At 47.3% G+C, this 26270-nt stretch overlaps 1 protein-coding gene across 2 annotated transcripts in view; it reads left to right on the top strand.

Moving 5' to 3' along the window:
* The window catches only part of FAM169B (family with sequence similarity 169 member B), a 67227-nt gene that overhangs the window by 12622 nt on the left and 28335 nt on the right, over positions 1-26270 (top strand). Inside the window, exons 2-3 of one of the 2 annotated variants that reach the window (XM_032468963.1) lie at positions 3897-4027; positions 6938-7037. In XM_032468963.1, coding sequence (XP_032324854.1) covers positions 3897-4027; positions 6938-7037 — 231 coding nt within the window. Of the gene's footprint in view, positions 1-3893; positions 4028-6937; positions 7038-26270 lie in introns of both variants that reach the window. The other variant, XM_032468962.1, reaches the window with a different exon arrangement.

Raw genomic sequence — 26270 nt, 5'->3', positions numbered from 1 at the left:
TTTGGCTTTGGAAAAATATTTCCTGTTCGGTTCAGGCCATTAAAGCCTGTTAGCATTTCACATCTGGAAGCCCCTACCCGAGTCTGCCTTCCATCACCAGCTCAGCAAGTGTGGCGGCCAGGCTGGCCTCTGGCGCGTGCGTAAAACGCCCGAGACTTGTTTACTTCTGAGTGTGCCCTTGCGGTTGGGGGTAGGGGGTGGGTGGAGGGTCGGGGAGCTTCCTTCCTATGTGTGTGTGTGTGTGTGCGTGTGCGTGTGCGTGTGTGTGTGTTTGTGTCCTTCCTCCCAGGTTGGGGAGGGGTCTTCCCTCCCAGCCGGCACTGGATGCCCCCTCCCCTCTCCTGCTTTAACGCAGCTCCTTTTTCCACTCCGACCCAGTTTTCCAGAAAGCTCACCCAAACATTTTCCATGTCAGAGGGGCAGATTCCCCCAGAGGGAGGAGAAGGAATTAAAACCCAAAAGCCTGTCAGATCACTGCCTCCCTGCATCCCAGCCAGCTTAGGGCATGTCAGGCGGTGGGGTGCTCCTTCCCCGGGGCACACGGTCTGCACCCGTATTGGAGGTTTTAAAGGGGAACCTATTGTGGGTGCTGTGTAGTTGTGTGAATATTGAGATTTTTGGATATTCTTTTTTGCAGAGGGTCTATTTATCTCCAGATGCAGGCCCAACTGACTCTCAGGAAGATGGGGCTGATGGATTCTGCTGGGCTTGGCCTTCGTGCTGAGAACGCCTGCTGGGAATCCACCCCTGGGCTCCCAGGCAGTAGAGCCAGGAGCGGGCAGGGTGCCCGGGGGATACTGTCCTCTGGATTCTTCAAGGGGGTCTCCCAAACCCAGCAGCACACCCAGGGGGAAATGATTTCACGGTCTACAAGGAGCAGAATACAGTCAGTGCATGTCTGCTGACCACACACGACCAGAGCCCATGCCAGGCAACCCGAGGCAGCCTCTAGGGGAACCAGGCCGAGGCCTCTGGGCCCAGGGGTCTTGAGTGAGGTACCCCCTCTTGATGCTCCTCTGGAAGACGTGGCTGATTACAGTGTCTCCCAGTCCTGTGTTACCAGGAGGCTCAGCTCGTGCCTGTGTTGCTGGGAGGAGGGGGGCGATAAGGCTCCTCTGTCCGCCCTCAACCTCACTGGAGTGGGCTGCAGGCCTGGATCCGACAGCCATCTCCCCAGAGACACAGGGCCAGCACCAGAGAGTCAAAGTCGAGGTGGGGTTTTTACTTGCTCCTTAAGATGGCCTTCGGGGAGGGCATTTTTGAGACAGGTGGCTGTTGAAGTTGTTTCCACGGGAGAAGTGTGCAGCGCGAGTCCGGTGCCCCTCGGCCGAGGCCGCCCACTGCCCAGCGTGTTTCTCCAATTGATCTGAACATGCACCGCACCTTTCTTCATACCTGCGGGAAGCCACTGGGCCAACTGGATGATCAGCAGTTGGAACAGCCAGCTCAGCTAAACAACCACCCACATTTCCCAAGTGCTGGGGACGGGAAGGCCGCTGGGGGAGGTCTTTGTAGGGGGAGCTGGGGGCGGTGAGGAGAGCAGCAAGTACTCAGTGGGCCTGCGGGAGCACTTCACTCACGTTTGTGGTCGGGGGTGAGGCTGCCTCCCCTGCTGACCGCTGTCAAAGGCCCAGTTGAAGTGTGGAGGGGGCTCTCTCTGCAGGATGGGAGAGGTGGCAAAGGTGTATTAATTCCCATCCGAGGCCCAGGTGGAGACTCAGCAATCCACAGCTCCCTTGTCTTTTGGGGCTCCAGGAAGGCCCTGGGAGTGCTGGAGTTTGGGGTGGGCCTGGAGGATGGCAAGGCAGGAGGGTCGGGGGAGTGGGGGTACCGCAGGGGAAGGGAGCATGGAATTATATAGGGTCTTTGAAGTAGGGGAGACCTTACTGATGGGGTCACTAACATTTTCTGAGTGTTTTACGCATTTTGGAATCAGACAGACCTTCTGGCTTTGGTGTTGCCATGACTAGCCAACATTCTCCTCTGCAGGCCTCAGTTTCCTCATCTGTAAATGGGAGTTAGGCCTGACTCAGTGAAGTAAGAGGTGTGGCACCCTCAGCATCCTGGAGCTTGCTGCAGTTATTTTAATTAGTGGCAGGTAGACGCAGGAGGGGCCAGGAGGGGGTGAGGCCAGAGGCTATCATGAGATGCTGAGGCCTTGAACTGAGAGCATCAGGACAACTGGAGAGAGGTGATGCGGGCTGAGGGTTTAGTGACAGGTTTGAAGTGGTCCCTAAGTAAGGAACCATCTGGCTTGGCTTGGGTCCATCTGGCTCTGGGCTGTGTACCCGGAGGGCCCAGAAAGATGTAGGGAGGGCATATGGGTTCAGCCTGTGGGCCACGTCTGACCAGTTGCTGGGAGCTTCCTGGCCCACTGTAGTGAGAAGGAGCCTGGGCTTTGTTGAATGTGTGTGTGTGTGTAGAGAAAACACCCCCCCCACACACACACACAAGTGTGTACTTCTGCAGCAGACTATATCTGCTACTTAGAGGCACAACGTTTTTTAGACAGAGAGACCCCCAGCTTCATCATTGACTTGTTCATCATCATTGAACGGACTGTTAATTTTTCATGTCTTTATTTGAAACATTTGTATCAGTTCATTTATAGTTGTAATTTTTTTGCACGAATTTCACACCCATGTTTAAAAAAATTGACTAGCGGGAGGTATTTACTAGCTCTTGGCCACTCAGTGTGTGCCCGTGATGTCTTCACCATGGCAGGTGGGGGCGGGGCCGGGGGCTCACACAGAGACTGAGGTTGGTCCACTGCTGCTCTGGACACCGCCCAGTAACTAACCAACAGCATAAACCCCATCATACGTCAACTTGGTGGACGGGAGACGTGCAACTTTAACTAACCAACAGCATAAACCCCATCATACGTCAACTTGGTGGACGGGAGACGTGCAACTTTTTGCTGCTAAGAGCAGTCTCTGTGCTGGAGAAGTGGCTGGCAGCAGGAATGGAGATTGGGAGGGAAAGCAGGAAGCTGGTATCTCAGTGGGAGTTTCTGTGCAGGCTTCTCTTTCTTGAAGAGGCAGAGGAGGAGGAGGACAGCGGGGAGAAGGAGGGGGAGACAGCTGCTCTGGCACCCTCCCCACCATAGGAGGCCTGGAGGTGAATCAGAGGTGGGGTCCACAGAAGGGCAGGGGCTACAGAGCCCCCTCCCGCTTGGGGCAATGCCAGTCAGAGATGAGCCAGCATCTCAAGGGAAAACCAACTGCTGGTTCCAAGTGGAATTGGATGCTATCAACTCATATGATGACTCAGGGATATAATTTTCCTCTGGAAGTGTGATAAGAAAGAGATGCTGAGTGGAGCCGGGATTAACACATGCGATAGTCTATCTGTGTACAGACATGTAGGTTTACACAAGTAGTTTTATAGTTTAGATTAACTAAGTACATTTGAACTCTTTTACAGTAGAGTAGCCCAAGGAGAGGAGAATTGGCAAATCTTAACCTCATGGTGAATGTAAACTGGGCAAGTAATAACTCAGGCTGGATTTTGTCAAAGTTATCAAGGTTCTAAGCAGCTGGTGTCAGCTCTCAAGGTTCCTCTTTGGACACGTGGCCATTGTGGCTGCCCTGCTGGGAAATACTTGGGAAGCCATGTGGTGGTTTGGGCGTAAGAAAGGAAGGTTCCGCCGTGGGCTTGGAGGCTTCACCTTGGGATTGGTGCCAACTCCGCCATCAGGAATGTCTAATGTTTTCTTTTGTTGCCTGCTGGTGCACTGTTTTTTTCTCTTTTTCACTTAAAAAAACATAGGTGAACATAATTTTTAAAGCAAGTGTTCAATTGGCTGCTTAAAAAAATAACATTCAAGAAGTGATTTCTCTTTCAGCGAAAGAGTAGCGCTCATGTCATTTTTTGCCTTCTTCTTCCCCCAGCAGGTATTTACCCGGTGGATATTTTGGAAGATGACCCCGCAGGGCACGGGGAAGCGGCCCTGGCTTACTATGCCACGCTTAGGGAAGGGGCACGGAGCTCACCAGAGGTTTTCTCTCTTCCCACTGGAGAGCAGGTAGGTGTGGTCCTCCTCATTGGTAGAGAGCTCTGTAAACTCTTACTTGTGAGGAAGGAGAATGTTAGTGAGAGTATTACAGATGAAAAAAAAAAATTCCTTCTAGAGTGAATACTAGAATAATTTCACTTTGAAAAGCAAAAACAATCCTGGACTGGGATTCTGGAATCCTGAGGGTAAGTCCAGTTCTACAAGGCAGTCAGCCAGCCGGATCTTCCATGTCTACCACTTAATAGCTGTGTGACCTGGAGCAAGTGTCTTCACCTCTCTGGTCTTGCTATAGTCATCTCAAAAACTGGGACAACAACAGTGCTTATCTCATACTGTTGTTATGAGGATTAAATGAGATCCTGTGTGTAGTGCCTGGCTAGCCTCAGTTTTCCCATTTTCAGATGAGAGGAAGACTGGTCTTTGGTCTCTAAGTTTATTTATTATAACTTATTCCTAAAAATTTTATGATTTGGAATGAAGTTATATCGATTATGATTTTTAGCACTGATAAGATTGCATTTTGACTATGGACTGGAAGAGGACAGAGAGGAATGAAAACTGTTTATTTGTTAAGACGGTGGGATTGTGGGTGAAATTTAAAAGTTGTTACTTTTAAGACCTTTCCCCTACCCTGAAAAAAGCAAAAAGAATATGTGATTCTTGGGCTGTACCTAAGCTGGTCACCTTTCTTTCAGGTTTGAATCTGTTCTATTGAAAGAGATAAGACTTTCTTGTTTTATACATGTTAAGATTTCATTCATACCAGAAATCATTGCTGTCTGACAGATGAAGTTGGTTAAGACAGGGTTTTATTTCGCTGCACTGAAGTTGTTCTGGAACAGTTAATGAAAACAAAGGCTTGTACAGTTTATGTAGTGTGGCTTCCTTGAGATTTTGGAGATGCTGATTTGTAATCGACTCCTGAAGAATCCAGCTCCTATGGGTGATTCCTCGTTGTTATGTCGAGGGAGGTACGAACATGCTTTCAGCGCCCCCTAGTGACAGTTATCCAGCAAGCAAGTAAGTTCTTGATCAAGGCTAGGGGTTTACTCTTAGTGAGCCAGGGGTCTGGTGGGTGGCAGGGTTGTTGGGTGGAGTGTGGTGAATGCTAGGTAATCTGAGAAGTGTGGTGAAATGCAGGAGCTAGCCCTGAAGTACGTGAGGATGCAGTTTCAGTCATCTGCTTTTCTTTCACACTTATTTGTGGATGACATTACTAAAGAAAACAAAAAAACAAAAAAACCCACCTCCAGTGTAGTACACTCAGTGAGTGAATAGTTTTAGTGTTATTAGCAAAAACAATAAAATGAGGCAGTTACTAAAATTAAGTTGTTTTAATGTGATAGAAATGCTGAAATGGCTTTCCACCTATTTGCTTCTCCTTCTTCTAAAAAAGTCCTTCCTACCACTGGTCTTCCTACCATTTTAGCAGTTAATTTAAAAATGATAGCAGTTTCCCACCATTTAGCAGGTTGAAATAGTCTGATTTGGGATGATATTGGACCTCCGCATTGCTTTTGGCGATTTTTTCTTTTTCAACCCAGAGAAATTTTTCCAAACAGAAAAGACAAAGAAAGATGAGGCTACAGCCATGATCACTCTGGTCTTCCTCAAGGCCTTTTCTTTTTAAAATCAACTCTGTTTTCAGTCTTGACATTGTCTTATGTTTAAAATGCAGTCACATTGATTGATTTTTCCTGATTGTAGAATAGTGTATGCTCAATGTGTACTGACTACTGGGGACTTATAGCCAAGGAGAGAGAAAGCAAAACCGCCTGCGTTAACTGCTGTGAACATTTTGAAATATTTCCATTGAGTTTTCTTTCTGGTCACGCCTTTTTTCTTTTCTTTTTTTTTTTAATATTCAGATCACACTCAGAATACAATATTGTCTATAATAAGCATCTTTCCATGTCGATACAATGCTCTGTATGTATTGTTTTTAATGGCCTTGTGATGGCCGTCTGGTGAGTGAACCCGGCTTCAGGTGACTGCCGTGGAGGGCCAGCGCATTAAGGTGACTTGAAGATGGGGGGGCGCTGAGATGTGTGTGGGTCTCAGGATTTGCTAAGAAACAATTCTCTCAAGCCGCGGAGGCCTGCTGTCAACTTTTACAAGCAGCCTGCCTGCCTCGCTCGGCCGTTATGTCCTTTTCTCATTTTCTTATACTCTCCTCGCTTTTCAGAGCAGACTTTGCAATGACATGTGTTGCCCTTCTGCTTTGGGAGCTGGGAGCAGTGGGTTGGATGGCTGATGGCCATGAAGAGGGCTTGGCACATAGGTGCTGGAAAGACAGTTCTGGGACAGTCCTATCGTCAGAGACCTGGCATGTACTGCTTGGCATCCCTTGCGTTCATAAGCAGACAGGCCCAGAGGGTCCCCACCTTGGTGTTGACTTGGAGCCCGAGCTGAGCCTGTGAGGCCCAGAGAGGGTGTGCGTTTCCTGAGACGGCTCGCAGGGACCCGAACCAGGGCAACGGGCAGCCTGAGATGCAGGCTTGTCCAGGCTGTTTGCAGAGAGTGGCTGCAGGAGGACGGTCAAGGCTGGCTCTGCAGGAGGGGCCTGAGGTTGGGATGCTCGTGGAGGAGGGGATTCCTTATGGGGCAGGGAGTGAATGGAAGGAGAGACCACAAGGGCGTCAGCTGAGGAGGTGTTTAATTGTTGCTTGGAAAGACAGACAGGTGAGCGAGGGCAAGAGAGGGTTTGCTGGGTGGGAGACAGAAACAGGGCCTTCATCAGATTCCCTCGTTTAGCTTGGAAAGAGTGAGGTTTCCATTTTGGTGTTGCCTCCATCCTGTCAATTTAACCTCTGTGCACCATGTTCTTTCAGTAACTCTTGTGCTGATTAATTGTGAAGCAATTTTTTGGGCCCTTACCACGATAACAGAACAAAATGGTGATTTTATTATTTTTTTCAGGTGAAACTTGAAGCTTCGTCAGCTTGCTTTTGCGCTGTGTACCCCGACGCACCGCAGCACAAAATCTTGGTCTTGGTTAATCCTCAGGACACAAAGACAGGTTGGTGGTTATTAATGAATGTAATAAACAAGGATTCTGACTTAATTGTTTACAGTGAATGGAATCAAGTGCCTAGGAAACAAGGGTTGTACTCTTAGGCTGGACTTAGAAGAACATCAAGGCAGAACGGATTTTTTTCCGGCTGTTAGAGATTCTGTAGGGCATCCTAATTTCTGTTTATTTGACTCACATAATGGCTTTTGTGTTAAAGGCACTAGGCACCTTCTTGCCCGCAGTGACAGCATTCAGAGCTGCTTCTGAGGGTGGCACTTGCTGTCCTTATTAGTAACACGTATTGGTTGCACACACAGGGTGGAGCCTTTTTGGGAGTGTCGCCACAGCCCTGTGAGTACAGGGACCCTTCTGAGCACCCCTGTCCGGCCCTACAGATGCAGAAATGAGGCATCTGATGGTCAGGGACTTGCCCAGGGCCACGCAGCTATCCAGGGCGGTTTCCTTTCTGGCGGTGAGGTTGCTGTAACCTGTAACTCACTTATTCTTCCTCTGCACTGTGACCAATTTCAGCTTCTTGGAGTGAGTGCTCTGAGCACATGTGGACGGCCATGCTCAGCTGCATACGAGGCAGGGGTCCGGGGCTGTTGGCGGGGAGTGTGTGAGGTGGGTGAAGGGCTCCCACCCGTCAGTCCCCCTGGAGCCCAGGCCACCAGTGAGCTGTAAGCAAAGCTCCTCGCCTCTGACCTCAAGGGAGTCCCAATTTAAATTCAGTCCTATCTAGAAATGCTTTCCTTTCTTAGACTTTTCTGTGTTTTACAGATTTCCTGCAATTCCTATCTATTGCTTTCCTAATAAGAAGTTTAAAAAAGAAAAACCAATCCTTAATGAGTTAGGCTTCTTTAAGTGGTGTAGTGTCTGGTGAAAGGTTTGGGTTTTAAGATAACTTGCAGACATGCCTCCTTCCTCTCTCCAGCCACCACCCCCCGGAGATGGGCTTTGCTTTTCACCCTGCGTGTCCATCTGGGGTTTGTAGTCAGGGGATGCCCTGCTCGATGGGTGTCACAAAGCCCAGGGTGACATCGTTGACCAGGGAACGTTATTTAGCACGTAGACTGTCATCAGAGCTTCTTTTGTTGCTAATCCCGAGACATGAGTGTGCTTAGCGAGCTGTCTGGGAGTCTGGGGCATGTTGGCGAAGCCTCCTCATCGCTCCAAGGCTGAGGGAGGCTGGGCTGTGTGTGAGAGCTTTCTGGTCAAGGTTCAGGACATCTCCTGTTCCTGTCCAGCCAAGCCCTGGTCACCGTGAACAAAGGGGCTGTGATAACCCCCAGGACTTCGACATTGCTTTGAATTTGCGTCTCTGCCACCAGGTTGGTGAAAATAACAAGATGTGCCCACAGGCACTCCTCGGTGAACAGATTGTCAAAAGACTCTGAAAATACCATTTGCCAGTTTTAAGAAAATGTCCAAATATCAGCAGCCCTCCACTGTGCCTTTTTTTTGGCATTTAACAATATTCTGGTTATAGGTCTTTAACTGTAATTTGCATACTGTAAACATACGACTGACTCTTATAAATCTGTTTCCTATTTCTATTGTACTTAATTTTTTGGTTGTTTTCAAGAATGTGTTATAATAAATATTCATAAGCTCCAAGAAATCTCATTCTGGACCTTTCTTTATATTTAATAGCTCTTTAAATAAAGTTTCCAAATGTTTTCCTGCTGCTGGGGCTCCAGGATGGTTGCTGTAATTTTGCATGAGTTCCAAAAAGCCCTCAGGTGTTATCCACACCTCGTACTCTTTAATCTGGTATTTTGAAGCATGTGTGATGCGTAAATAGGCATCTCTTGTGGCTTGAAACGTGGACTCCAAAGCAGCCGATGGTACCGTCGGGTCTCTTCACAGCTTTGACACGCACGCCACTTCACCCGCGTGCTTAGCTGTGACCATGGAGAAGGCTGTCCCTGATTCCTTTGTTATTTTCCTCGAGCAGTTATATTTGTGAAGGCCTGTGTGTTTGCGTGTATGTGTGGTTAGATGAATGCTACAGAGATCAGAGGTGTTTGATAAGCCCCTGTATGAGTTAATTATTGATAAGCTGGTTGAATCCATCACAGTAACTTCTGATAGCCCTGTGAGCAAATGAAAATCATCCTGGAGTTGTGAATTCCCTGGCGGCAAGCAGTTAACATTCCCGGCGGACTGCTCTGAGGATGTCTGTGCAGGCAGACCTCGGAGATGCTGCGAAGGTTCCAGACCACCGCACCGCCATAAGGTGAATGTCGCAATAAAGCGAGTCACACAGATGTTTTGGTTTCCCAATGCGTAGAAAAGTTATGTTAACACTATACTGTGTAGTCTATCAAGTGTGCAATAGCATTATGTCTAAAAGAAGTACACGTCTTAGTTAAAAATACTTTATTGCTAAAAAAATGCTGACCATCATCTGAGCCGTCAGTGAATTGTAATTTTTTTTTTTTTTGGAGTGGGGAGGTAATTTAGGTTTATTTAAGTATTTGTTTTTAATGGCAGTACTGGGAATGGAATCCGGGACCTCGGGCATGCATGCTAGGCACACACTCTACCACTGAGCTCTACCCTCCCCTCCCTGTCATCTTTTTGTGATAGTGACATTAAGGATCCCTGGTCACAGATCAGCATAATGAATATAATAGTAATGAAAGAGTTTGGAACGTTGTGAGAATTACCAAAATGTGACACGGAGACAAAGTGAGCAAATGCTATTGGAAAAAATGATGCCGACAAAGGGTTGCCGCAAACCTTCAATTTGTTAAAACAAACAAACAGTGAAGCCCAGTGAAGTGAAGTGCGTACAACGAGGTGTGCCTGGAATGCAGCTTTCCAGCTTTCCCTTGGAAGAAACCAGACGGGCTTTTCGTGAAGGTGGCTTGAGAAGCATGTGCCCTCGGTCTGGCTGCTCCCTGTGGTCTCATTCTGGACTGTTTCTCGAATCAGAGGCTGGTTTATGTCACCGAGGAGACATAGCCAAAGGCTACCAAGTTCCTTAGTTGCCTCTGTACCTCCCAAGGGCCTTATCTTTCATTTATTTCCCCTTGTTTTGCTATTCCTTTTATTTTAAAATTATTAACTGATCTCAAGTATTTACAAAGATTAAAAATATCTCTCATCAAGAAAGTTGTCTTATCTCCTGTATTAAATCAAAACTCCTAGCATTCCAGGTTCCCAACAGCTGATGGCCTTTTGCTGTTCTCATTTCTTCCTGGGACCTGCAGAGTAGAGCAAGATGAACCTGGACCTTGGCATCGGATTCAACAGACAGCGTCTTGGCTCTGCCAACTGACTGGGTGACGCAGATAAGTTATTTGGCCTCTCTGAACCTCAGTTTGGTCATCTGCAAAGTGGGGACATCTTAGCTACTTCACAGGATAGTTGCGAGAAAGAAATGATTTGTGGTAGAAAAACCTGATGCTTTGCACCATCCAGGGCAGAGCGTGGGCATGGCATGTGCAGTCTCCTTCCGTCACGGGCTCTGCTCTGTCTCTGAGTGTTGTGTTATAGAACAGGATTTTAAATTTCTTGTGAGTCGCTGGCCAAACTTTGGCAGCCGAATCACCTCCCTGACAGATTCTGCTTGCATACCTCATGGAGAGGAAGCCAACATCACACCAGGGCAGTCTAGTCTGATTGTGAGCCACCCTAATTGTAAAACCATTATTCTTTCTACTAATCCAAAACATTGGCTCAATGTCATGCAGTCCACCCAAAGCAGCCGAAGATCAAAGATGGGCCAGGCAGGCTGTGCCTCTCCACCACCTAGATAGAAAGACCCAGGTGGCAATTCTCATCCTTGGAAGCACGGTGAGCAAGGGCATTGACATGGGCGGCTGGACCGCGGACCTGACCTGGGGCTGTGTTAATGGAAGGATCATGTTCCAGCTCAGTTACAGCTCCGTTCTCTCTGGTGCTGCTCAGGCCACAGCTGAAACAAACTGGTGCTTATCCGTGGAGAGCAACCAGGGGATGAGAGGGCTTGAAACCTTTTGAACAGGGCTTGAGAAAACTAGGGCTATTTTGCTTTGGAGAAGGGATGCAGGGGTCCAGAGGCTCATGGTTGAAAGGGTGTTCAGATCATTAGGCCCAGCGCTTTCCGAGATGATTTCAAGTGGTGAAGCTGAACTTTAGAAGGAGAGAAAGGAGGATCTTTTGAATTTTATTTCAATCTGAAATATATCAAGGTGAAAGTTTCCGTTTCTGACTAATATGCCTTTAACGCTTACCTAACACTTGTTAATCTGCTTAAAAAATAAAAAAAAAAACAAGTCTCCCAGCTGAGCACCCTTAGCTAGAATTTAAAGATTTGTCATTGTAAGATTTCTCTTTATTATCATAGCAAATGATGCCTTGAGGGTGGTGTCTGGGTCCCTACTCCTGGGGTAACCTGTTCTATTCTGGGACAGCTCTGACTATTAGAACATTCTTCTTAAGGAGCCCAAGCCAGTATGCTCATATGTCTCCTCATTGGCCCAGTGCCCACCCCGGGGGCCATCCAGGTAGGTGGGCATGACTGTTCCCCGGGGCAGAGTTTCCCAGGCTGGAGGCCAGCTGCCCTGTCTCCTGAGTCCCTTTTAAGATCGCCCACATGTTTCTCATTCTCCCGTGGGTCCTCCTTTGATGTGGGCTCCAGAGCCCATCCCACCCTGGAATCTTCTTTCAAGTCTGGCTTCTCCTGGAACATGGCATCCAGAACCCATGGAGTGGGCGCCAGGGTGGAAAGAAGTTGAGTTTTGGAGTCAGTTAGACCTGAGTTCAGACCTTCTGCCCCTTATGAGTGGGTGGCCTGGGTTAAGTTATGTGGCGCCTCTGAGCCTCAGTTTGGTGTCTTCCTACTCAGCGGTGTGGCCCACGGCCCAGCAGCAAGGTGTCACCGGGGAGCTTGTTAGGAAGGCAGGAGCGTGTGCCCCACTCAGCCCTGCTGAGCCAGGGTGTGTCCTTTAACAAGACCCCCAGGGGCCATCTGAGAGATGCGCGCTAGAGAACTGTGAGAGGAGAGCGGTGGCTGGTGGGAGCATTCCTCGATCTCCTTGGGCGCCCTGTCTCCACAAAGCTAGCCTCAGTTGACCTCAGCATCTCTGTAGAACCAACCCAAGGATGACTCACCTCCAGCTGACAGTGAGCTCATTACCACGCACGCCCGGCCCCTGGGCTTTTAACACACACTTATCATGGCTCGATCCCCCAAAATGTATGTAGTTGATGTTTTGAATCCTTTTTTAATTCCCATTACGTATTTATAAGTAAACAGATTTATTGAGATATAATTCACATATCATACAATTACCCATTTAAAGCGTACACTTCAGTGTTGCCCCACTTAAGTCTCATTACCCCAAAAGAAACCAACCACGACCCCCTTATCTGTCACGTCCTTCTACCCGCCTCTTCCCCATCCTCCTTAGCCTTAGGCAATCTATTCTGTTTCTGTGGATTTGCCTATTCTGGACATTTCTGGTGCATGGAATTGTGCGGTACGTGGACTTTGGTGTCTGGCTCCTTACATCACTTGATGCCTTCACGGACTGTCCATTTCATGACATCTTTCAGTACTTCATTTATTTTTATGGCTGAATACTGTTCCATTGCATAGATTTACCACATTTTGTTCATCCATTTATTGATTGATAGCTATTTGGGTTGTTGACACCTTTTGGCTCTTATGAATAATGCTGCTTTGAAAAATCACATACAGGTTTTTGTGTGGATATATATGCGTGTATCTTTCCAAGTTACTATTTTTGTTTTCTTCCGAGAAGTACCCAGAAGTGAGATTGCTGAATCATGGGGTAGTTCTATTTAAACATTTTTGAGGAACTTCCATACTGTTTTCCATAGTGGCTGCACCAATTTACATTCCCACCAATGGTGCACAAGGGCTCCCTTTTCTCCACATCCTTGCCAACTCTTGTTATTTCTTGCTTTTTGATAATAGCCATTCTAACAGATGCGAAGTGATATTTCATTGTGATTTTGGCTTCTGTTTCCCTGATGATGAGTGATGTTCAACACTTCTTCACATACCTGTTGGCCATCTGTATGTCTTCTTTGGAAAAATATTCAGAGTAAATGTGTTCTGAGATTCAACTTTCAGTGTGTGGAAGGGAGTGTTTTCTCACAGCACCAAGTAATTCTCCAGACACCAGCTGAATGTTCTACCATTCAACTCAATTCTGACACTGACTGGAGATACCATCAGATCATTACCTGAAAACTGGGTTCGCCTCTTGGAGAGTGTTGAGCCAAAAGACACAACCAAGCCAAGGATCGGGAGAAGGAAAGATTTATTATTACTTGCAGCAAGTAAGGAGACCACCAAGGATCTTTCTCAAAGCAGCGTCTCTCCTAACAGCAAAACTGGGGAGGTTTTAAGATGAGGGTACGTGCATATTCATGAAGAGGCTTGGGCAGTCGAGAGAGTCCAGGTTTTAGTTGACTGAAGTCACCAGAATCAGGAACGGTCAACATCATTCTCCTTTCAGGCTTATCTGTACCACTGAAACAGAGCTAGGAGTCAGTCTTTAGAGCTGATATATTATCTTTGCTGTTGTTACTTCTCTTGCCTGATAATAGTCCTTTGTTTCTGAGTTCTTCTGTACCCTCAGGATCATTAATTACTGAGACCTGTTCAAGGGCAAGCATTGTAGCCAGGCTTAGACTGCAAAATGGCTTAGGTCAAAAATGGCTTCTCTTATATCATGCCTGGTTCTCTTTCTCTGGGAACCCCCTGCCCTGTCTGCTTACAAGATTCCACAGTTAAGGGTTCAGTCCTACAAGACCCCTCTGCCTCCCCTTCAAGCCTGGGCTGCTACATGTACTAATGACCCACTGGCTATAAAGCAGAGGTTCCCATGACTCTCTCCTCGGGTTGGGTTAATTTGCTAGAATGGCTGGCAGAACTCAGAGAAATATTTTACCTACTAGATTACTGGTTTGTTATAAAAGGATGTAACTCAGGAACAGCCAGATGGGAGAGATGCCGAGGGCAACGTTAAGGGGAAGGGCATGGAACTTCTATGCCTTCTCCACGTGTGCCACTCTCCCAACACCTCCATGTGGTCTCCAACCCGGAAGCTCTCTGAACCCTCCCCTTCTGGGTTTTTGTAGAGGCTTCATTACATAGGCATGATTGATTAAATCATTGACCATTGGCAGTTGATTCTACCTCTAGGCACTCTCCCCTTCCCAGAGGTCGGGGTGTGGACTGAAAATTCCAACCCTTCGATCACTTGGTTGGTTTTCCTGGCAACCAGCCCCCATCTGTAGGTGGGTTCAAAAGTCACCTCATTAACATAACAAGAGACGCCTTCCTTGTTCTCATCACTTAAGAAATTCCAAGGGTTTTAGGAGCCCTGTGCCAGAAATGAGATGAAGACCTAATGTGTGTGTGTATATATATATTTTTAAATTATAAATCACAGTATCACACAGATTCTCTGCCCATTTTTTAACCACATTGGTTGTTTTTTTTTTTTTTTTTTGCTATTGAGTTGTATGAATTCTTCATATATTTTGGGAATTAACCTTTTATCAAATAAATGATTTGTAAATATTTTTTCCTATTCAGTACATTGCCTTTTCATTTTGCTGGACAGTTTCCAAACTATGTTTTAGTTTGATGTAGTCCCATTTGTTTATTTTTGCTTTTGTTGCCTTTATTTTTGGTGTTAAGTCCAAAAAATCATCACCAAGACCAATGTCAAGGGGTCACTGTGGTTTTGATTTTCATTTCCCGATGACTAAGGATGTTGAACATCTTTTCAAGTGTTTATTGGCCACTTTAACATCTTCTTTGGAGAATTATGTATTGAGATCCTTTGCCCATTGGGTTATTTGTCTTCTTGAGTTGGAAGAATTCTTTGTGCATTCTAGATACAAGTTTCTTGTTGGATATATGAATTACAAAAACTTTCTCCTATTCTGTGGGTTATCTTTTTACTTTCTCGATGGTGTCCTTAGAAACACAAAAGTTTAAAATTTCTATCACATTCAGTTTATCTATATTTTCTTTCTGTTTTGTTGCTTGTGGTTTTGGTGTTAAATCTAAGAAAACTTGGCTCGTTTGAAGAGTAAGTCCTTTTATCCAGTTCTATTCACTCTTCCTTCTGGCCGTGTAGTTAATATCATTTGAGGTTCTGAAGGTGTGCATTCTTTATTTTTAATCCAAATATTTAAAAAATGCTTTTAAAAAATGCATGCAATCATTATACCACAACACACACACCGAACCCATTACTTAGTGTACATTTCTGGAGATTTCAAGGGACTCATAAAATGCAAGTCAAGAGACTTCATGAAATGCATTCCTGAGGTTAAGAATGGAGTGGAATCCAGCCGCTAAAATTAAGGTGACATGTTTAATTATTTTCCTAACACTAGCCTAGAACACTCCTCAGAAAAGGGACTGAAGCCAGTTTACCTTCTGTGGTCTCGGTGAACTCATGCTGATTTTAGGGCCAGTGTCTCTTTTCTAGGGTTTTATAGGCTATCTTTCATAATTCACTTTATACCATCGTTAGGAGGGGATGTTCAGGGAGCCAGGCGTTAGTTTCAAGACCTGTACCTTCCCCTCCCACACTGGGAGAGCACTGGCTTATGTGGCTTTCCGGCCCCCTCCCAGCACCCCATGCTCTCAGAGACTCAGGGTGACAACCTCAGGATCGCATTCGCAGGACTCCCTGGCCCCTGAGATGTACGTTCTCTGGGTCTAGAGGCTTGGGCTTCTCAACAGTAGCTAACACGCTCCTTTGCCTGTCTGTCCGCTGTTTCCAGCTACCAGCCTCCCTCCTAGTTTGGAGGCCCTCTGCCTTCCCAGCGAAGAGGGGCCTCTGTGACCATCAGAGCATCTGGCTAAGGTGTGTTTCTCCCTTGAGCTCTCCCCCTGCCCCAGACCAGACAGCCTACCCAGGCAGCTCACCTGTTTCCTCGAATGTCTTCCCAGCCTACCTGAACTTTCTTCTGACTTCCATCTTCTTGGATTGTGCTGGGTCTGTGGACTGTGGTTTTGGGGCACCTCTTCCATCCTTCACATTTATCCTTTTAACATCTGACCCTTTCTGAAGGAAGCCCTCTCGGCAATCCTAGACCACATGTACGGTTTTTCTAGACGATCTCTTCCTGTTTTCCTTGTTACTAAATTTGTCAGATTTTTTTCAGCTCTCTTTCTGGCAATGTTCGACTTTTTTTTTTCTCTTTAGAAAACCCAGTAGTCAGATGATCAAAGGGCAGGGCGAAGAATATGCAGAGGCTGATTAAAAATGGCAATTTATAATTGAGTCAGATGAAAGGGATGTATTGCCAAGTGCTATGGAAGTTTCCAGAATAAAGGGACTCTTGGGTGTTGCTGGGTATGGGAAGGAGCACTGAGTTCTTGGCAGGGAAGTCCAGTCTGGCCAACATAGAGGGTAGGGGGCCTGAGAAGTTCTCTGGTGCCTGCTCTGTAGGACCTCTGGCCCCCTGGCCTGCCGTCCAGGCTCACTGGTGGCCACACAGCTGCCCCTCTACCTGCAGGGCTGGCAGCTCTGGACCTGAAGCAGCACCTGGAGAGGCACATAGATCGCGGAAGACAGGCCCCCTATCCTGGGCAGCGCCCTGTCTTGCAGACGCTGGCCATGAGCCTCACCGGCCTCTCCTGTTAACGTCTGGAAGCTTCCTCGCACAGAGTCTCCTCATTATGCTCCAGGCCCTTGGCTGGTGGGGCGTCCGTGCTGAGGGGAGTTGGCAGGATGCCTGGTGGTGCTATGGAGGCTGACGAGGGGGGGGGGGACTGGAAGAGGGGACTTGCCTTTGGATCTTCAACCCTTTGCAGAATGCTTTGCTCATGATCGGAAGGGAGGATGGAGAGAAGGGAGGGCAGGTGCAGCATCCCGGGGAGGCTGCGCGTGCCCAGGGGAGAGAAGCGGAGGGCTTGTTTGGTGGGGAGGACGTGGGCTGGTGAATTAATGGAAATGACAGGATTTGGGATGGATGGGAGGTGTGGGGGAGGGAGGCCTGGGAGGGACTTGAGTTCCGGCTGGGCTTGGTGGTGGTGCCAACAGTGCTGGGTGATCTGGAAGGAAATGCTTGGGGCGAGGGCAGCCTAAGCTCATGTCCGCGGGGTCTGCGGGCCTCAGACTGGAGGAGGGGTCCAGGTGGGGCCTTCACTTTGCAGACTCTTCCTGGAGGGTGTGTGCAGTTAATTCCCTATGCAGGGGAGGCAGCGAGGCTGAGAAACGGAATGCGGGGGTCCTTCCGGAGAAGGCGGGTGGAGGGCAGGTTGTTTGTGTTTGTTACCGCATGTTGATTTCCCTGATTAGAACATCTTTCCCCTCAGCTCGCTTCCAGGACATTTTGTGACCAAGCATAACACTCTTCCTTCAAATTGCTGCTAATTTATTTACGGTTTTTGGTGATTGCATGTCATGTGCACCCTGAGAAAAACAAGCAGGGAATCGAAAAATGATGATTTTTTCCTGGAAAAGCGTGCCCGGTCTAGGCCTGCAGTGACAGCGAGAGCCAAGGCAAACATTCAGATGAAACCGGAGCCGCTGTGGAGCCGCCTTCCTGGTGGCTGTCGTGGGCTGGTGGGGATTGCGACACGGCGGGCTCGGGGCCAGGCCCTCTCTGGGCTGCGTGTGGGGCAGGTGGGAGGGGGTCAGGAGGGGTGGGCGGGGGGAAGTGAGGTGTGCCTCTGAGCTGCCCAGAGAACTTCTGCAGAGCTGAGAGGCCCTTCCGGGGACATTCCTCACCCCTGAGAAGGCTGCCTAGATTTTGGGGAGGGGTCGGGGTAGAAGGCCAGACAATGAGGGTGGGGAGGTGCTGTGAATCTGTGACCTCCAGGAAGGGACTCAGCTAGGGCCGCTCCTGGTCCCGTGCGTGCTGTGAAGGGAGAGGTCTGGCCTCCCAGCTGGTGGGACGAATTGGGCTCAACCCAGCTCTATTTAGCAGGAGGAGCCCATCAGACTGAGTCAGTGAAGCGCTTCCTCCACTGTGAAGCGTGTCTCCGGTGAAAACCAAGCTAACGTGGTGGGAGTGGAGGAGAGGCTTGCTGACCTGGTGAAGTCTGAGTTTCATCATGCAGAGAAGTCACTGCAGTTTTTCTGGCTTCCAAGTTTAACGACCCCCAGAGACTCAAGAACACTGAATGTTCAGGGACTACCTGCTTAGCAGGCCCCCTTTGATGCAGCCTCTGTTGTCCGGTGGATGTTGAATCTTTATGCTCAAGTCTGTGCTTGCTTTTGGGATAATACAGAGGTAGATGTCAGCCCAAAATGGGTCCCATTCTCCCACCATTCACTGGGGGAGCTCCACTTAAGTGGATTTGACAGTCTGAGGGAAAAGAGTTTTGGCCAGAAACTCAGCCTCGATGTAGATACCTGCTCCTCCTGGCGGCAAAGGTGCCTGTGTGGCCCTGCAGGCTGGGCCAGGGTCAGGTGGCTCCCAGGTTGAGGAGGACCCGAGTTCACATAAGCTAAGGGAGCTTTGTGCCAGAAACGGAGAGAGTTCTGTTTTCCCTGGGCCATGATGGATGCAGATTGAAGAACTAGTCACAGTGACAGTGCTGTGTTTTGGGAACACATGTTGGCTATTGTTTGGGATTTCCTTCATTATTCCCTGTTAATTTATGGCACTTACTGTGAGCCGGATTTAAATGTAGGGGAAAACAGCATCCCACGAACAAAGACATGTCATTCTTACCAAGGGATGAATGGTATTTGGAAAACAGAGAAGTTCCAAGGAAAATATTCCGAGTGTCAAGGATGGAGCCATTATCTGGGGGCGGGGAGCATTTCTTTGAGGCATCTGAGGTTTTTACCACTGCAGCGTGGGCTGTCTGCACCCTTCTCTGCTTCCCCCAGCCCTGAGGAACTCTTGCTTGCCTCAGTGCAGCCTGTGTGTGCTGTGGGTTTCTTCCTGCCTCCAACACCTTGGTGTCCAGCTGTCCCGCAGGACCCAGGCACCCCATCTCATCGCATCTTCCTTGATTGAAAATCTCGACTCATGAAAACAAAATTGCTGGAGGCAAGAAAGGCCTGGGAACCACAGGGAGGCTGACGCAAAGATACTGCAAACCAGATGTTTCTTTCTCCGTGGCAAGGAGGCGCCCAGGTTCACCGGGCATCTGGGGAAATGCTTTTCTTTAAGGAAGACATCTGTATGGAAAAGGTAGCCCGAGTAATGCGATGTGACAGTTGCTATGTCAACGCACGTATTTTTTCCCCTCCCCTTAAATTATTGACTGGCTCAGTCAATGTTGCATAAAAGTCATGCAATGCCTTGGAATGTGTTTATGTGCTGTCCTCTGCCAGAACTTTTCAGCATTTTTTTTTCCCTACGTGTATTTTGCTTTTGGGAAGATGGCCTGTCACTTTGGTTTAACTGTGCTCTTTTTTGGGGGGAAACTACATATTTCTTAGATTTGTAATGGGGCAGTGGTGGCTTAGACTGCAGGGGAGCGATTGGGGGCCATGGATGGCGGGGTGGGGGGCAGCAGGGGACTTGAAGCCCTTTCAGCTGTGATAGAAGAAGTTTAAGCCACGGGCCAGTACGTGAACAACTTGTAGTTAGTGTGGGGAAGTGGGGGTGTGTGTGTGGACCCCTTCTTCCTTGGATCCCATGATGGTGGGGGGCACGGACCTTCTCTGTCTCTGCTCAGGTCCAGGCTGTGTGTCTAGCTGCCTGTTGGCCACCCCAACCTTGCTGTATCTAAAAGGCATTTCAAAACTGAAACCCTCACCACTCCTCCTTGTCTTCACTTCCTCCTGTGAAGTCACCTGCGTCCTTCTGCTCAAGATTGCGAGCTGGCTGCCGCCTGCCACCCCTCTCTCTTCTGCCTTAGGACCAGTTCGATTCCCAGGTGGTCTTTTCTACCCCTGAGAATCTCTCTCCTGGCCAGCATGATTGCTGCACTCAGCCCCTCCTCGCTTCTTAGCTGGATCACCACGGCCTCCCATTGTCCTCCCTGCCTCCGGCCTCACCCCCACCTGAATCTGTTCTCCACACTCAGTGTGATCCTTCTCAAATAACCTTTTTTTTTTTTTTTTTTTTTTTTTAAATTTCAGAAGGACTCATTCTTCCCACCTGGGTATAACCCAACTGTTCTCTTCCTAAAACACCACTCTGATCACGCCTCACAGTGACCATACTCCTCAAGAGATACATTACGAAGCCAAAACCTCAGCCTAGTCCCCAGACCCCCAACACTGGAGCCCAGTCTGCTTCAGGCCTATTCTTGGACCTCTTCCCCAGGCCTCCCAGCCGGCCTGCCATGGTCTGAATGTCTGTGTCCCCTGCCAAAGATACGTGTTGAGATCCTAAGCCCATGTGATGGGGCTGGGCTGTGGGGCATTTGAGAGATGCTTAGGTTGTGAGGGTGGAGTCCTCACCATATGATTAGTGCCCTTATCAGAGAGACCCCAGAGGGCTCACGTGCCCCTTCTGCCACATAAGGATGCAGTGAGAAGTTGGCCATCTGACACCCAGAAGGGCTCTCATCAGCACCCAACCGTGCTGACACCCTGGTCTCAGACTTCCAGCCTCCAGAAGTGTGAGAAATAAGTTTGTGTTGTTCTAACCCACCCCTGGACAAGGGTATTTTGTCATGGGAGCATGTGTGGATGAAGACACAGCCCCTGAGTGGGTTTCTGATGCTGCTTACATCTTGGGCACTGGTCATGGTGTGGATGGTGGTGGCCTGGTGGCCTGCTTGATCCTGCTGGGCAGTGTCTTCTGTCCTGGACCCTCGGTGCCAAGTCCAGTGCCTGACATTCATCAGTGTTTGCTGAGTAAGTGACAGCTCCCCCCCAACCCAAAGTGCAAAAGAAGGTCCACCCTGTTATGGTCTTTCCATGCTGGCCTTTCCTTTCTCATCACTGTCTTGGCTTGTCCCCTCCACCTCACTTGTCTCATCTTTGTCTGCCCTACTTGCCGGCCTTTGTGGGGCCTAGGCCTGGCTCAGTCCCCTGGTCTCCCTGTCCATTCTTCACTTGGGGAGTGCAGTGGTTAGAACGGGGGCTCTGGAACCCCCATGCTGCTCACAGGCATGGCCGTGTGGTTGGGGTGAATATTATGATTTTAAAACAGCAATCAGGTCACATCCCTCTCCTCTGAAGCACGTGGCTGCCAGTGGTCTGCAGAGCGCAGCCCCGAGGCCTCCCTGGCCGGGACATGCTTCATGTCCCAGGTCCTGTCTCCAACTCCGAGTGGGAAGTGTCTCAAGCCAGAGTCTGAATTTAGTTCCTCCAGTGGATTTGTTATTTGCTCAGCACATAATCGCTACTCAGCATGTAGGTGGGATGAGCACCGTGTGCTTCAGAATTGTGACCTCTGGAGGGTCCTGAGCCACCTTGCTGCCTCCCCCATCCTCTGTGCTGGACAGGTGAGGAGGGATGGTAAGCACACCCACCTATGCCTCGTCCTCCACCTGGATGTCGCTGATCCGTCATGGTGCTCCCCATGCTGAGTTGGACGGTGTCCTCAAAGTCCTTCTCAGGGCAGCTCCCTGCTGCCGCAACCCATCTACTCAAGGTGGCAGCTGACAGCCAGCTTTCCCTGACCTGAACTGTGGAGACATCGCACTGACTTTTAAAAAATGATTGTTTTACATTGTGGTACTGGCATCAAAACAGACATATGGACCAATGGAACAGAATAGAGAGCCCAGAAATAAACCCACACACATACGGTCAATTAATCTTCAACAAAGGAGGCAAGAATATACGATGGAGAAAAGACAGTGTCTTCAGCAAGCAGTGCTGGGATAACTGGACAGCAGGATGTAAATCAGTGAAGTTGGAACACTCCCTCACACCATACACAAAAATCAACTCAAAATGGCTTAAAGACTTAAACATAAGACAAGGCACTGTAAACCTCCTAGAAGAAAACATAAGCAAAACATTCTCTGACATAAATCTTAGTAATGTTCTCCTAGGGCTGTCTACCCAGGCAATAGAAATAAAAGCAAAAATAAACAAATGGGACTTCATTAAACTTATAAGCTTTTGCACAGCAAAGGAAACCATAAACAAAACAAAAAGACAACCTATGGATTGGGAAAAAATATTTGCAAACAATGTTACTGACAAGGGCTTAATCTCCAGAATATACAAACAGTTCATACAGCTTAATAACAACAAAATAAAACAACCCAGTCCAAAAATGGGCAGAAGACAAGGAATTCTCCAATGATGATATACAAGTAGCCAATAGATACATGAAAAAATGCTCAGTATTGCTAATTATCAGAGAAATGCAAATCAAAACTACAATGAGGTATCACCTCACACCAGTCAGAATGGCCATCATTAAAATGTCCACAAACAATAAATGCTGGAGAGGGTGTGGAGAAAAGGGAACCCTCCTACACTGTTGGTAGGAATGTAGTTTGTTGCAACCATTATGGAGATTCCTTAAAAAACTAAAAATAAACTTACCATATGATCCAGTAATCCCACTCTTGGGCATATATCCAGAGGGAATTCTAATTAGGAAAGATACATGCACCCTAATGTTCATAGCAGCACTATTTACAATAGCCAAGACATAGAAGCAACCTAAATGTCCATTGACAGATGACTGGATAAAGGAGTTGTGATATATTTATACAATGGAATACTACTCAGCCATAAAAAAGAATAAAATAATGCCATTTGCAGCACCATAGCACCATGGATGGACCAGGAGATTGTCATACTAAGTGAAGTAAGGTAGAAAGAGAAAAAAAAATATACCATATGCTATCACTTATATGTAAAGTCTAAAAACAAGACACAAATGAACTTATTTACAAAACAGAAACAGACTCATAGACATAGAAAACAAACTTATGGTTACCAGGGGTGGAGGGTGGGGAATGGGATGAGGAGGGATAAATTGGGAGTTAGAGATTTACAGATACTAATGACTATATAAAAAAATAGATACGCAACAAGTTTAGACTGTACAGCACAGGGAACTATATTCAATGCCTTGTAGTAACCTATAATGAAAAAGAATATGAAAATGAATATATGTATGTATATGTTTGACTGAAACATGATGCTGTACACCAGAAATTGACACAACATCGTAAATCGGCTATACTTCAATTGAAAAAAAAAAGATCCTTGAAATGTGGAAAAAAAGATTTTTATTGATTGATTAAAAATATTTAAATAAAAAGGGATTTTAAGAACTCTTAGGCAAGGTGGAAGATTTAAAAATCTTGTTGGGAGGTTCTGGACAGGTGAAAGAGTGTGCCTCGCTCGATCAGGAATGATGTGTGTGCATAATTTTGGGAGGAGAAAGCAAGGGACACGGTGGTCAGCTTAATGCTTGCTGATGGAAAAGGAACCATCATGAGTGAGTGTTCCAGCACCACCGGCCGAAAAGATAGTCTTTGTTCTGTTGTTGTTGTCTTTGAGCCTCTGTCAAAGCTGACTAAATATGTAAGTTGACTTTATTTATGTGGCTCTATTTCTGGGCTTTCTGTTCTGTTCCATCGAGCTGTCTATTTTTCCGCCATACTGTCTTGATTACTTTATCATCAGTCCTGAAGTTGGGTAGCGTCAAGTTCTCCAAATCTGTTCTCCTTCAATGCTGGCTTTTGCCTCTCTGTGCAAACTTTGGAATCAGTGTGGTGAAATCCACAAAGTAGCTTATTGGGATTCTGACTGGGATTGCGTTGAATCTATAGATAAAGTCGGGAAGAACTGACATCTTGACAACATTGAGGCTGCTGATCTGAGAACATAGAATATCTCTTTCGTTAGTTCTTGATTTTGTTCATCAGAGTTTTGTAAGTTTCCTCCTATATCTCTTAGACATATTTTGTTAGATTGTGTAAATCTAAGTATTTCATTTTGTTTAAGCCTAAGTATCTCATTTTGAGGGGGAGGTGCTCATGTAAAAACGGTATTGTGTTTTTAATTTCAAATTCCATTGTTCATTGGCTGGCATATAGGAAAGTGATGGGCTTTTGTGTATCAGTCATGCATCCTGCAGCCTTGCTCTAATTGATGTTTGTTGCTCTGTCTCTCCCATGATTAAGCCTCACCCAGCTGCCCCAACTGCTTGGGGTCCCCTGAGTGTGGCCTTGGACTTGGAGGGCTCTGTGCTCACAGGTTACCCTGCCTGCGGTGCCCTCACCTGTCATCTGTTGAAGCCTTACCCAGCAATTCAGGGCCCCAGCCAGGAGCTCCTCCAGGATGCTTTCCCAAACCCCTCAGCAGAACTGCCTCCTTCCTCCAGGTCCTTGGGACACTTTGGCTCCCAGCCCGATCCAAGCACCGATCAGCCTCTTGCCCTCCCTCGCAGCAGCTTGTTTAGATCTCTCTTCTCGGCAGGCTCCTGGGGCAATGATGGAGACTTACTCATCAGCCTCTGGGGGCCCGTGCATTTGGGAACTCACTCACGGGTAGTTGAATTCGGTTGGTCCTGTTGAGCCTTGATGAAGCCAGGCCACGGGGAGTCAGCCTTAGGGACCTGACTGTCCTAACTTGTTTGGCAAACCTTGGGGTGTCATAGAATAAAATCCATTCCTAACATCTTGTGTGTGGTCACTTGTCACTTAGGGAGAGGGGAGTTAAATCAGGGCAGCAAGGCTGGCCTTTAACCCCCATGGGGTGCCCTAGTGACTGCTGTCACCTCTGCTCAGCCTTCTGCACATGTCTAAGTCTCTGCCCAGGTCCTAGGTGGTGACAAGCCACAGGATACTGATGAGGGTCGTATTTTTCTTTTAAAACTATAGCTGTGTGGTTTCCACTTTCGAACTCTCAGAACTTGCTGGCTCCAGGCTCTCAGAAGTGATGCCCCGAGGCTGGTGCTGCGGTGACTTTCAGCCCCCCAGGACCTGCATTTTGTCCTTGCTGAGCTGCGAATGGCCTCTTTCCAAGGGCTCTGCCACCATTCCTCCTGCCTGTTTCCTCTTAACTAGGTAGCATGCTTTTCTGATCAAAAGCTGCTGTTCTTGAAAGGCCGATTCTGTTTCAAGAGTTATTTTCGAGGGCAATTCATTTTAGGCTGATTAAATTTGATCGGACTTCACGTGCATTGTTATGTATACTTAGCAGCTTAAGATTCGTTTTTGGGAAAAAAAATCCAATCTATCTTGTGACAACTCATGTGACTAATCAGTGCTCTGCAGTGCGCCGTGAAACTTGCAAGGTATGGCACAAACACCATCATAACATTTTTGAAACTGTCTTAGCAATTTGAACATCTGTATTACAGGAATATGCCATATTAGTAAACTGAACATCTTTTATTGATTCACCTTGTTAAGCAGGAAAATAATCCTTACGGCTTTAGAAGCCTTCTGCAAGTTCTAGGAGGTGCCATTTGGAACACGAATTTAGTTGAGTAAATGAAGGCAGATGTCAGGCATTTAATTGGTCCTTCTCTCTCAGCTGGCTCTGTCAATTTTGGTACCGTTGTCGGAGATGACAAAATTCACCAATGATGTGAAACTGACATAGTGAATTAGATGCTGTTGGTTTTAGGGGGGGAGGGGGCTTGCTGTGCAGAATTCGTGCTTAATAACTGGCTAATGTCATAACCTGGTCTTCACAGGGTTTTCTGCTCAAGTTCCTCAAAGATCAGAGAGGAATAGGGAAGAAGGTGGTGGCAGCTTAACTTGACTGCCCCACGAAACTTATTTTAAAGTCTTGAGCCTTGTATTAAATATTCAAGTGACTTTTGTGTTCTACTCTGTGTTATCATTTTCCTTCAACTCTTCAGCTAAAATGATTCAACTAGAAAGATGCATTTTTTTAATTTTGTGGCTTCTGGACCCCTAAGGCTCAGATGCCTGGCTTGAGAAACAGGTATAAAAATGGTAATAAAAGGGCTGTGAAAAGATACTGGGGGAGAACTAAACTATGGTACCTCCAGACAATGGAATATTTTAGCACTGAATAACAGTGCTAAAAAGAACTTTGAGCTCTCAAGCCATCAAAAGACATTGGGGGAACCTTAAATGCATTTCACGAAGTGAAAGAAACTAATCTGAAAAGGCTACATACTGGTATGATTCCAACTCTGTGACATTCTGGAAAAGGCAGAAGTGTGGAGACAGTGAAAAGATCAGTGGTTGCCAAGGGTAGGGGGTGGTGAGGAGGGGTGAACAGGCAGAGCACAGAGGATTTCTAAGCAATGCAAATACTCTTATGATACCTTAGTGATGGATACATGCAATGATGCATTTGTCCACACCTGTAAAATGTACAACATCAAGAGTGAACTCTAATGTGAGCTATGCGCTGTAGGTGAGAATGACGCGTCGGT

This window comes from Camelus ferus, chromosome 27, assembly GCF_009834535.1.
Source record: "Camelus ferus isolate YT-003-E chromosome 27, BCGSAC_Cfer_1.0, whole genome shotgun sequence".
Lineage (NCBI taxonomy): Eukaryota > Metazoa > Chordata > Mammalia > Artiodactyla > Camelidae > Camelus > Camelus ferus.
This window is presented reverse-complemented; position numbering and strand designations above follow the sequence as displayed.